The 11,973-nt window shown below is 47.0% G+C and overlaps 1 protein-coding gene across 1 annotated transcript; it reads left to right on the top strand.

Annotated features, from left to right (window-relative positions):
• Window positions 1–4,160: 4,160 nt before the first annotated feature.
• LOC123116583 (transcription factor bHLH14-like) lies at window positions 4,161–5,367 on the top strand. Its single transcript, XM_044537522.1, has one exon. The coding sequence runs from the start codon at window positions 4,254–4,256 to the stop codon at window positions 5,094–5,096; it is 843 nt and encodes a 280-aa protein (XP_044393457.1). The 5' UTR covers window positions 4,161–4,253; the 3' UTR covers window positions 5,097–5,367.
• The last annotated feature ends 6,606 nt before the right edge of the window (window positions 5,368–11,973 follow it).

Here is an 11,973-nt window from a genome sequence, read left to right as displayed (position 1 = left end):
CACGCCAATTGATTTTCCTTGGTGAGGGTGAGGCAGCGGAGAATCGAGGCCCAACCAAGGGCGACGTAGTCAGTCGCGTCGCTGTCCCTAGCGAGGCCCGAGCCATGAATGAGCGTGAGACAGGAAAATTGGGTCCGGGATGTCATCCATGGGAGCGAGTGGAAGGATTGAGTTCGTAGAGCGGGATAGCTGCCGGTGCCAGTGATAGTAGTGTTTAGAGGGAATGTCGAAGTGGTGGCAACATGGTTGAACGACAAGGCATGCGCGGGAATGCCGCAAAACATTGGTGGTGGCAGCAACCGATTCGGTCGGCACCAATCAGCGGGGTGAAAGGCGGTTGAAGAAAGAAGAAGGTTGGATGTCCGTTGGATGAAAAATCTAATGCCCAACAATCGACCGACTCCCAATTGTTTTTACGCAACTTCTATATAGTCGGTGCCATTTTCTTTTAGGCAATATAGTTCATGCCTTCTGTTTGTGGTGCAAACATGTTGTGCGCATCCGCCCATTATTTCCCATTTCCCATATGAGTAGAACGTAATGCATCGAGACCTTCCTGGCCCGGCACCTTTTGCCCCATAGGAGTACATGAATCCTTCGCCGTGCGTGCTTGCATGACTCATGGCCCGTCCAAAAAAAGAAAAGAAAAAGGTCAATAGGTCACACGTAAGTCAAGCTAGCTCCTGCATGGATTGTTCGGGAGAAAGGTCAAGGATCACCATGGTCAAACGCAGCTGCACTCCAGCTTCCGGCGAGTTTATTTCAGTGTTCGGTTTTTGGAACATGGTGTGTATATGATTTCGGCTCAGAAATTTGCGAAAATCACATCATTTAAGTCCTAGAAAGTTACGATAATCATGTGGAGAATGGACATAAGCATTTTTTATATATAATCATGTAGAGAATGGATATAAGTATGTGCATAAAGTTTGCAAATTGGCCATAGGCACAGTATAAGTCACAATAACTTCTGTCGAAACAACCGTCTTCTGGTTGTTTTTCCTACGTCATGTTTAAGTTTCAAAATTAACGTGCACATTTGTAATTGTCCCACCGTTATGACTTGGCAAATCCGGACCCTCAAACGCTCACGGAGGCAACCGGACGCGTCAGCGGGCATTGACGGGTCATATCTCATACTTGGTGCTATGCATTCGAATACCTCATATTTCATCTCCTACATCCATACAAACCATACAAAAGAGTTCCTACATATACCACACTAGTCCATACTAAGTTTTGTCGGCGGAGATGTCCACGATGTCCATGCCGGGTGTCGGTTAGTTGGGCACGTTGGAGGGCTCCGGATCCTCCTTCTCATACATATAAGCGAGCATCTCGTCAACGTCTGTGGCGTGCTCCGCCTCCACCTCATGCAGACGACGGCGCTTGGCCTTCGCCCCTGATTCCCACCAGAGGGGATCGAGGATCGCCTGTTGCTCAGCCTACATATCCGCGGCCCCAGTGCCCCCCACGTCCTCCTCGTGCTCCTCCTCCTCCTCCTCCTCCTCCTCCAAGTTCTCCTCCGGATCAACCGCATACGAAGGTAGCCCCGCGGCGATCCGGTCTTCGTGCCTTGCCCGGATCTGCTCAAGGAGTTGCTGTCGGTGCTTCAGCGTCAGATCTGGCTAGCTCCTTACCCGACGGCGTGGTTGCATGCATGGCTACTAGTTGTAGCGGTGAGTGGAAAGTGGTTGTGGTTACGGACGGGAGGGGGGAAATGGGGACAGGTAGGGTTTTGGTGCCGGCGGTCGGCTTAAATAGTCGGGCTTTGGCCTTGAGCGGCGAGCCAAAGCGGCGCCACACGGCGTTCACACCCCCACCGGAAGCTTCGGCTCTCGGCGCGTTGCGTTTCCGGGCGATTTCGTGTGGGACCCGACCGTCAGTACGACGTGACGGACGCTCCCGGTGGTGCCATAGCCTCCCCATATTTGGGTTGAATATTAGGGGTGCCGGTCGGCCCGGGAATTTGAGGCCCGTTTGAGGCGCCCGTCTGGGTCATTTTTTGTGACCGAGCCGTCCGCCCGAGCATATGAAGGGGGTTTGAGGCATCTGGTGTAGATGCTTTTACATGCATGGGTTTTTCTTAATTTTCCAAACTTAAATGATCTGTTTTTGGTAAAATTTTGAGTTGAGGTCATTTCACGTTATTTTCTAAACTTAGATGATTTCTTGACTAATTGTCCATCTTTTTTGTGTGAAGTAATTATCCATTTTCCATATGTATTTGCAGGTTATTTTTTGAACAAAAGAAGGGCCACCCCCTCTGATTTCCATATTTGTATGTGCAGGTTATTTTTTGAACAAAAGAAGAGTCACCCCCCTCTGATTTTCCATATGTATGTTTCAAAATCAACCTGCACATATATACTTGAATCCGTCCTCTACATGCTTGATTTTCCGTAGTTTTCAATACTTAAATTATGTGTTTTATGTCAAAATTCTCCATCAAGGTCATTTCCCGCAAAAAAGGTCATTTCAGCACCCAAAAATGACTTTAAAAAAAGAAAGATAAACATGACTCTCTTGTTAGAAAGTAACTATCCATTTTCAACATGTATGCACATGTTACTGGTTGTCTAGCTCACCACTGCAAGTGTGTTCAGTGTTGTAGCCTGCGCCCAGTTTTCGAAACCCGTCAGGAGCGAATTTCCGGTACCTCATTTTGGGTGTGTTTCTTCTATAAAAATATGTCCTGAATGCTGGTGTCCATGAATTTTATTTTTTTTAGCTCACCACTGCAATTTAACTTGCTCGTGTCTTTTTTCTCTTTATCACATACTAGTACTAGTGACTAACTTATAAGTGACTACAAAACTCTAAGGGCATGTACAATGATGATATCTTAGGAGTGCCACGTATGATAAATAATGAGGTGAAGGAGAGTATTTAAGAGAAGACAAGAGATGATCTTTTAGAACAATTTGTCTCACCATGTTTTGAGGAATAACGAGTTATTGAAGATGAGGCTAAGGTGGTGTTTGTTTCTCTAGTCCTAGGACTTTTTCTAGTCCCTGGGACTTTTTAAAGACTCTCAAGGAGGTGCTTCTAAGGACTTTTAGTAAAAAGTCCCAAAAAAGTCCCACTCTGTTTGGTTTGCTAGGGACTTTTTCTAATCCCTACATCAAAATGTCCCTGAAAACAAACACCCCCTAAGATATAACTCATTATAGACATACTTTTTTATTATCTTTAAATTACATGCAAGACTTGAAATAAAACTATCTTATCAATCATTGTACATACCCTAACTAACCTAATTGTCATCTATTGGTTCCTTCAAGATCTCAAGCCCGGGCTCACACGGACATGTTTTTTGCGGGCAAAGGTAAGTCGAAAACGACAGAGACCATTTCCGTGAGATAAACGTATATATTACTCCATCCGTTTTTAAATATTTGTTTTTGGTACATTTCAAATGAACTATCACATACGAATGTATATAGACATATTTTAGAGTGTAGATTCACTCATTTTGCTTGGTATGTAGTCAGAGTGTGTTTGTTTCCAGGGACTTATTGGTTTTGAGACTTAAAAAAGTTCCTATAAGTCCCACCTAAACCAAACACAAGGGACTTATTGGGACTTATTATGGTGATTTGGGACTTATCAAATAAGACTCTCAGGGAGAAGCTTATTGAGACTTATCCCGGGCCGGACCTACCGGCGTCGCTCCAGGCTCGTTCCCCGCATGCCGCCTGCCTCTCGGTCCAATCGCCGCCGCCGCCCCGCCGCTCGCCCTGTCGCCGCCCCGCCTCTCGCCCCGTCGCCGCCCCGCCTCGGTTTGCCGCCCCGTCGCTGCCCCGCCCCGGTTCGCCGCCCCGTCGCCGTCCCGCCTCGGTTCGCCGCCCCGTCGCCGCCCGCCTCAGTTCGTTCTGCCTTGGTTCATTGCAGCGGTGCCTCCAATCACCGGACAGGCCATCTCCTGAGCCTCGTTGCAGCGGTGCAACATGGACTTATAAGTCCCTGTAAACAAACAGGTAGGAACTTGGGACTTATAAGTCCCTGTAAACAAACAGGTAGGGACTTGTGACTTATACGTTGGAACTTAAAAAAATCCTAGGACTTATGAAACAAGCAGGGCCTCACTTGTTGGAATGTCTAGAAAAACAAATATTTAGGAACGGAGATTATGTCTCAACCGCCAATGTGCCACAGGTATAAATACATGGCCATAGCGGAGTGGAAATACAGGTTCGCCGCATCTCCACTTGCGAGTTCGAGTAGCGACACGCACTCACGTCCCGCCGGCCATGGACGACGAGCTGCTCTCCCCGTGCTCCTCCTTCTTCCCGGTCTCGCCGCCGTCCGGGCAGTTCGAGCACCACCACCACCAGTTTATCCAGTTCGCCTCCTGCGAGGTTCCCGAGCAATGGCTGCTCGGCGACGTCGCCGTGCCGGCCAAGAGCGAGGACGCGGGGGACCTGTGGCCCGCGGGGTCCCTGCTGTCCACGGACTCCGAGATCTCGGAGCTGCCGGCGGCGAGCCTCCCTGCCTCCACGGAGTCGACGCCGCGGCCGGCGGCGGCCAAGCAGCGTGGGAGGAAGCCCGGGCCACGCCCCGAGGGGCCCACAGTCAGTCACGTGGAGGCCGAGAGGCAGCGCCGCGACAAACTGAACCGCCGCTTCTGCGACCTCCGCGCTGCTGTCCCCACCGTGTCCCGCATGGACAAGGCCTCCCTCCTCGCCGACGCCGCCGCATACATCGCCGAGCTGCGCGCCCGTGTGGCCCGGCTCGAGGACGAGAGCAAGCAGGCGGCCGCCGCGAGGTGGGACACTAACTCGGGCTCCCTCGGCGGTGGCGGCGCCTCCTTCCAGCACTTTCTAGCCGGCGACGAGACGGTGGAGGTGCGAATGGTGGGACGGGACGCGGCGGCGCTGCGCGTGACGACGGCAGCGGGGTCCGCCCCGTACGCGCCGGCGAGACTGATGAGCCCGCTCCGCTCGCTTGAGATGCAGGTGCAGCACGCGTGCGTGAGCCGCGTGCAGGGCGCGACGGTGCAGGACGTCGTGGTGGACGTGCCCGCCGCGCTGCAGCACGATGACGGCGCCGCCCTCCGCTCCGCGCTGCTCCAGCGGCTACGCGACAGCGCCTAGAGCTCCGCTACGTTATCTCGTGAGCAGGTATATCACGACTCACGAGACGACTCCAGCGTACGGTCGATGCCACATATTGCCATGCATGTTGGTAATTCTGTCGCCTCTGCTGCGTGTCGTCCATGGAATAAATCCGAGTGATTGATTCAACATCACTTGGTTCCAACATCTATATTGTAAACAGTGACCAGTGAAGGATTGTTTGGATCTATGCGTGCAGATTGAGTATATGTACGGACGTGTGTTACTAGTGTTATTATATGCTTGTTATAAACTGTTGGTATTTTTTTCTTTTTTTTTGAGAGTGCTTGTTATACTATTGTGTAATATGTACATGTATGCGTGTCCTGTATCACAACTTAATTATATTAGTACTTGTTTTGGTGTATCTTATGCTGCTAGAGATGAATAATGAATGTCTGGTTCAAGAGAACCAACTTAAGATCAATCTAATGGGCTCTCTATAATTCAATACATCGACAGTGCACTAGTTTTGATATTAGGAAAGCTATGGGCTCTTCGATTCAGATAGATTTTGTTACAAACGACTGGAGTGGGGGATCTGAGTCAAAAAGAGGATTTCTTGCTTCTTTCTCTCGTGCAGAACCGTGCATGAGACTTTTATCTTGCATGACTCCTAAGTGATAAAAGAAAGCTAAGATTTTAAGGGTTTTTAGTCACTGCTGGACCTTGTGCTATATGCTACTCCCTCTGTTTCAAATTATAAGATGTTTTGGATATTTCGGTATGGATTATATACGTACTGAAATAGGTGAACAAATATCTATATCTATACTACTTAAAAAGAACGTAAGGTTCTTATTTTACCTTTCTTCTCACCCCCCATTTGTCCAACCTTCCATGTATATGATAATCAATCACCTTAATTTACTTACTTTCCGAACAAATTCTATTTTAATTTACTTACCAAACTTCTAATTAAAATACAAGGTAATTTACGGGCAGAATTTGATGGACATTTATTTACACAATCGCATTATTATTAACAGGTAAATCACAAGCTAATGTGCTAGAATATTTATATCCCGTTGCAACGCACTGGCATTGTTCTATACACCAAAACATGTCTATATACATCCTATTCAGAAAACAAGGAGGGAGTATTTTGAACTCCAATTGATTTTTCTTTTGAGGATCTTGCCAAAATTTGTAAGAAAACAAGGAAGTGACTAGTTTCGGCATTTCAACACAACACTATTCAAATAGCAAACTTAGCCTAATACTAGGTGGTAAAATTGGAGTGTATGTGTGTTTGTGGAAGAGCCTCATCTTTTTTTCTTGACAAAGTATATTTTATTGATTTAAAACGTCCCAAGGCGGTGATATAACCTTAGGCCTTGTTCGGTTGGGATTTGACCCCTCCAATCCTCTCCAACTCCTTGTGGAGGGGATTAACCGAACAAGTACTTACAGAGTTCACACCCAACCAACATGCACGCACGCACGCACACACGCACGCGCGCGCGCACACACACACACAATACTGGGATATAATCCATCATGGCGAAAATGAAGGACAAGCATGTGCCTGTCTAGAAAGTCTGAGACAATCAGCAGTGTACGACCAATCTGTTAGTGTTTGAGATTGATTGCAATTTAGTGGTAAGAGATTTCAAATCGACATATCTGAGTAGATCAAATATAAGTAGCATCGTCATGTGAGAATTCAAGCAGCTTAAACATGAACGCCGCTTCATGAAACTTGTGGGGAAAAATCAACACAAAAGATAATGATGTGACACATGCTTTAGCATAGTTAGGTCGTAAGGACTTGTGCTACGGTGTTTTTGAAGGATTAATCTACACTCTCTTTTTAAAAAAGGAACTGCCACAAATTAGTCCTCATCCTCATCAACTTATTCTGCATGTCTCTCTCACCTTTGGTGGCCGGTTCCGACGCCCCTAGGAATGGATATTCGCTCTCGTATGAAGTTTTCTCTAGTTTGTTAGAAATTGGCGTCCTCCTGTCGTTCGTCCTGGTGGTAGAGGAGACGATGCAGTGGAATAAATACCTCAGTCCTTGTCGAGGAGGTATTGGTTCTAGCAGCACCGTCGGGCAAGTGATGGTTGTTTTCCTGATGTCCGGTCTACCAGATTCTGGGGGAGGGGGATATCATTAATCAAGATGATCCGCTTCGGTTTCCAGTGGCGTCGATGATCTCTTCGATATGATCATATGACTACATTTCGGTGTTGATGTGGATTATTGTCTCCTCGCTCGATCTTTAGCTTGTTCTTGACGTTAATGGTTTGTGCTTCGATCGTCGTCGCTGGCTCGGTGCCGTCTCTCATTAGCATGCATTGTCTTCCGGGTCATAGTTACAATGACTCCTTGGTTCTATGATAAGTACTAGGTGTGGCTTCGTGTTAGGCTCGCAGCGTGCCATCGGCTTGTCCAGGACGACGAACTCCTCGTGGGTCCGTTTATAATTTTTTATGTAGGGATTTCTCTTGTAACTCTCGGACCTGGTCAATTTATGGCTTCTTGCATTGCAAAAGATAAAAAATCATTTTGAAATAACAAAAAAATGTTCTCTTTCCAGGGAGGTGCTCTAGCTCCCTTGGAGATAAAACTATGCAACCAACGATTTGGGGATGGTTGATGCTGGTTTGGCAATGTATCTGTTGCTATTTACTTGGACTGCTTGACCTAAGACGTTGGGCAAAAATATCCAAAGAATGAAATAATTTAACCCTGCATACAGCATTGCCTCTGTTGCCATGCGGCTACTTCCTTCGTTCCAGTGAATAAGGCGTTCCGTTTTCCAAAATTCAACTTTGATCAGAATTGGATCAATAATATATATTCATGCGACTTAAAAGTTATGCCATCGAAAATTTCTTCTCAATATCAATTCAACCATATAATTTGTATCACGTATAACCTACATTTGGTTGGTCTAATTTATGATCAAAGTTGAACACTAAGATGCGTGCACTCATTGTAATGAAGGGAGTACGTGCCAAATTGGCATGCAGTAACAGCCACTCTTTCCATCGAGGGGCGAGCTAATCCATTGGGGGCCTAGTGTTGACCAACCATCGAGTGTTTTCCCGCAATTTTTTTATTGTTTCCATGTAGGTTGGTAATTGGACCCCCTCAATTTTGTTTTCACAGTAAATCAACAACAATTTCGTCTAAAACATGGAATGTAAGGTAAACTGCATTTGGAACCACCTATTTGTTTCCATTTCTAGCATAAAGTTATACATTTTTTTAGGGAAAAGCATAAAGTTATGGTTAATTTTATAAACTTGCATAATCAATATTGTAATTTATACCCGGTCAAAAACATTGTTATCTATAAAATAAGACCTGTATACACTGCGCCACGACGGACCGTAAATGTGGCCTCAGCATGAGCGCAAACTATGCATCACCATCACCGGTACTCGAGCAATGAACCACACTATGCAAGAACAAGTTGTGGTATGTGTTGGGAAACGTAGTAATTTCAAAAAAATTCTACGCACACGCAAAATCATGGTGATGCATAGAAACGAGAGGGGAGAGTGTGTCCACGCACCCTCGTAGACCGAAAGCGGAAGCGTTAAAACAATGCGGTTGATGTAGTCGTACGTCTTCACGGCCCGACCGATCAAGCACCGAAACTACGACACCTCCGAGTTCTAGCACAAGTTCAGCTCGATGACGTCCCTCGTACTCCGATCCAGCCGAGTGTCGAGGGAGAGTTCCGTCAGCACGACGGCGTGGTGACGATCTTGATGTTCTACCGTCGCAGGGCTTCGCCTAAGCACTGCTACAATATTATTGAGGAGAACTATGGTGGAGGGGGGCACCGCACACGGCTGAGAGATCCAAGGATCAATTGTTGTTGTGTCTAGAGGTGCCCCCCTGCCCCCGTATATAAAGGATCAAGGGGGAGGGCCGGCCGGCCAGGAGGAGGCGTGCCAGGGAGGAGTCCTACTCCCACTGGGAGTAGGCACTAGTAGAAAAGGGGCATTTTTCCCGGTTCGTAAGGGCCTTTAGTCCCGGTTCATGGGTCGTTACTAATACCTCCCCCCTTTAGTCCCGGTTCTAACACGAATCGGGACAGATGGTCCTCCACGTGGCCGGTGCGCCAAGCCCAGGCAGGGGGCCCTTTGGTCCCGGTTGGTGACACCAACCGGGACCAAAAGGCATCCACGCATCAGCATTACAGTGGCTGGGTTTTTTCTTTTTTTGAAAGGGGGGGGGGTTGGGGGTTTGGGGGGGTTAATTTAGATGTTTCATATATTGTGTTAGCTAGCTAATTAATAGAGAGAAGTGTCCTCTCTTATGTCCGTGCTTGGTCGACGCTACGTAATATACATAGAGAGGCCCTCGACACGCTAGCTAGTAAGAAAATGAAGGGAACCATTAAGTACAGAAGTTCATCATGCATACCGAGAGAAGTGATCGATCGACTCCGAGAGATTGGTCGAACAACAAGTTTTCGTATTATCTATCCGATGCTACTGGCTACATACATATACAATATGTAAGATCTCTTCATTACAATCCCCTAGCAATTGAAATCAACTTTCACATGGTATTCTCCGGCTTTATTGATGACGTGGTCAAGAAAGAATCCCGCCAATTCCTCTTGAATTGCTTTCATGCGATCAGGTTCTAGGAGTTCATTCTGCATCTGCCACGTCTAATTTGAAGAAGGGGGTTAATTAATACATATATATGTATGAAACTCAACAGAAATGATGGTGTAATAAAATGAAATTGTGAATATTATTGCTTACGCACTTCATATTGTCTTTTAGAGTAGCCCCGCTTGTTTTTCAAAGTCGCGTTGTAGATGAACTCGCACACGTAGTATCCACAGAAATAATTCCCTTGTTCCTGCCACAAGCACTTTACGAGAAATAGAGGTCAATCAAACTGATAATGAAGCAGTATAAATGGCATTTATGAAAGTATAGCTATAGAATCAACGGGAGATGCGCGCAACTAGCTAGCCAGTAGTACTTACTTTCGGGTATGTATATCGCAGCTCCTTCGGCAGTCCCGGAGCTTATGCAGTGAACTGTTTCCAAACCCTGCAAGACAAAAAATAATTATTATTACTTGAGATATCAGGAAATGAACAAAAAGTTGCCGATATGGTGCGATAATGATCGATTGAACTTACTTGTTGAGCAATTTAGTCATGTCCGCATAGGTTTCGGGATCTTTTCGTCTCGAGTCTAAGGCGGTTACTAATCCCCGCTCAAGCTTAATCTCCAGAAAAACATAGTGAAAGCTGCGCACGCATGCATAACTCATCAATTACATTACTATAACCTCGCTCGAGTAATAAGGGAAACCGAATATACACACGACAGTAACACTCACTTGAAGTTGTAAGGAAAGAGTATGGTATCTTTGTTTTGGATTTTGATCAACGATTGTAGCAAGTTGGCCTCGGCCTCTTCGGCGTGCTTTTTAACCAGAAATTCATCTATGATATTTGTGTTAATGAACCCAATATCATAAATTTCTTGTTTTCTGCACTCGACGGTCTTTAATCTGCATAATATATTAAGGATAATTAATTATAAAATACATGCAATGAAAGAGCCGAGCTATATATAGAGACTTAATGACAGACATAGTAGTTACAAGCAGTAGCAAAAGACCGTTAATTTATCGAGGGCCTTTTGATTGAAGAACCCGAAGAACTCCTCAAATGGAACACACAACAGATCAGTTCCAACGAGGTCGTGCTCCTCTTTAATGTTCACATACAAACTATTCGTCCCCCAGACTCTCTGCAGGTTTTCATGTACCAATCATGGAATCTTCACATCATCGTTGTTAGATATTTTTCATCTTTGACGAGAGGCTTCCCGTACTCGTATCTGTGTTCGTCCACCTCCATGAAATCAGGAATTTGATTGTCAGGCAGGTAATCTTGTAGATTGCCATAAACGGCCACCATCCCCGGAGCATTAGCGATGATGTTGCCGCTAGACACATTGAGCGGGGGGCACGATTGGTTTGCTTGTTCGCCGAGCTGGTCAATTTTTTTTGCAGCTGCTCGTTCTCTTGACCTTTGATGTCTGACAGTACTTCCCGACCGCTCCGCTTGGAGATATGTCTGTTCAGTAATGCGCTCATAGTTGGTACTCGGCGTAGACTTTGCCGGTTTTCTTAGGGCATCGAGAGTGCGCTTTGCTTTCACCAGATCTACCTTCTCCTCTGGAGGTTGATGTCTCTTTGCTTTCACCCCTTCAAAGAACTCCTTCACGTGGGTCCGCACGATCGTCGCGTTTTCCTCCTCGGTCCTCTCTTACGGTAACTTCTCTAGAGGCTTGAGAGGTGGACCGTATCTGTATTGCCTCCCGCCTCTGGTTGTGCTGCTAGACGCCGGAGCAGACGGAGCGGCTGCGGCGCCTGTCTTCTTTCGTGCTTGCTTACGAGGCGGAGGAGAAGGACTATGATGCGCCATAGCAGCCGGGACGGCGGCGGGTCTCTTCCGCCCCTGCTGGCGAGGTGGAGAAGGAGGAGGCTGCTGGCTGCTCAGGCGCGTCGGCGCAAGCGGAGAAGGAGGCGGAGTGCCGCCACGCGCCGGAGAAGGAGGCCCAGTGCCCTAATCGTCACTCGCTGGAGGAGGAGGCGGTGGAGGAGGCAGAGTGCCCTGACTCGCCGGAGGAGGAGGAGGAGGCGGAGGCGTCCAGTTCGAAAGGTTGATGAGCTCCTTCCGCCATAGGCATGGAGTCTTCAGAGCAGAACACAGCCTAGTCTCCCCTTCACCGGTAGGGTGGTCAAGCTGGAGGTCCTCAAATCCCTCCGTTATTTCATCCACCATCACCCTAGCATATCCTTCTGGAATCGGCCGACAGTGAAAAGTTGTGCTTTGTTCAGTAGGATAAACAAAGC

The sequence above is a fragment of the Triticum aestivum genome, chromosome 5B (assembly GCF_018294505.1).
Source record: "Triticum aestivum cultivar Chinese Spring chromosome 5B, IWGSC CS RefSeq v2.1, whole genome shotgun sequence".
Classification (NCBI taxonomy): domain Eukaryota; kingdom Viridiplantae; phylum Streptophyta; class Magnoliopsida; order Poales; family Poaceae; genus Triticum; species Triticum aestivum.
This window is presented reverse-complemented; position numbering and strand designations above follow the sequence as displayed.

Excerpts from the sequence above, each read along its gene's own strand:
- LOC123116583 (XM_044537522.1), top strand. The coding sequence starts at position 4,254 with ATGGACGACGAGCTGCTCTCCCCGTGCTCCTCCTTCTTCCCGGTCTCG.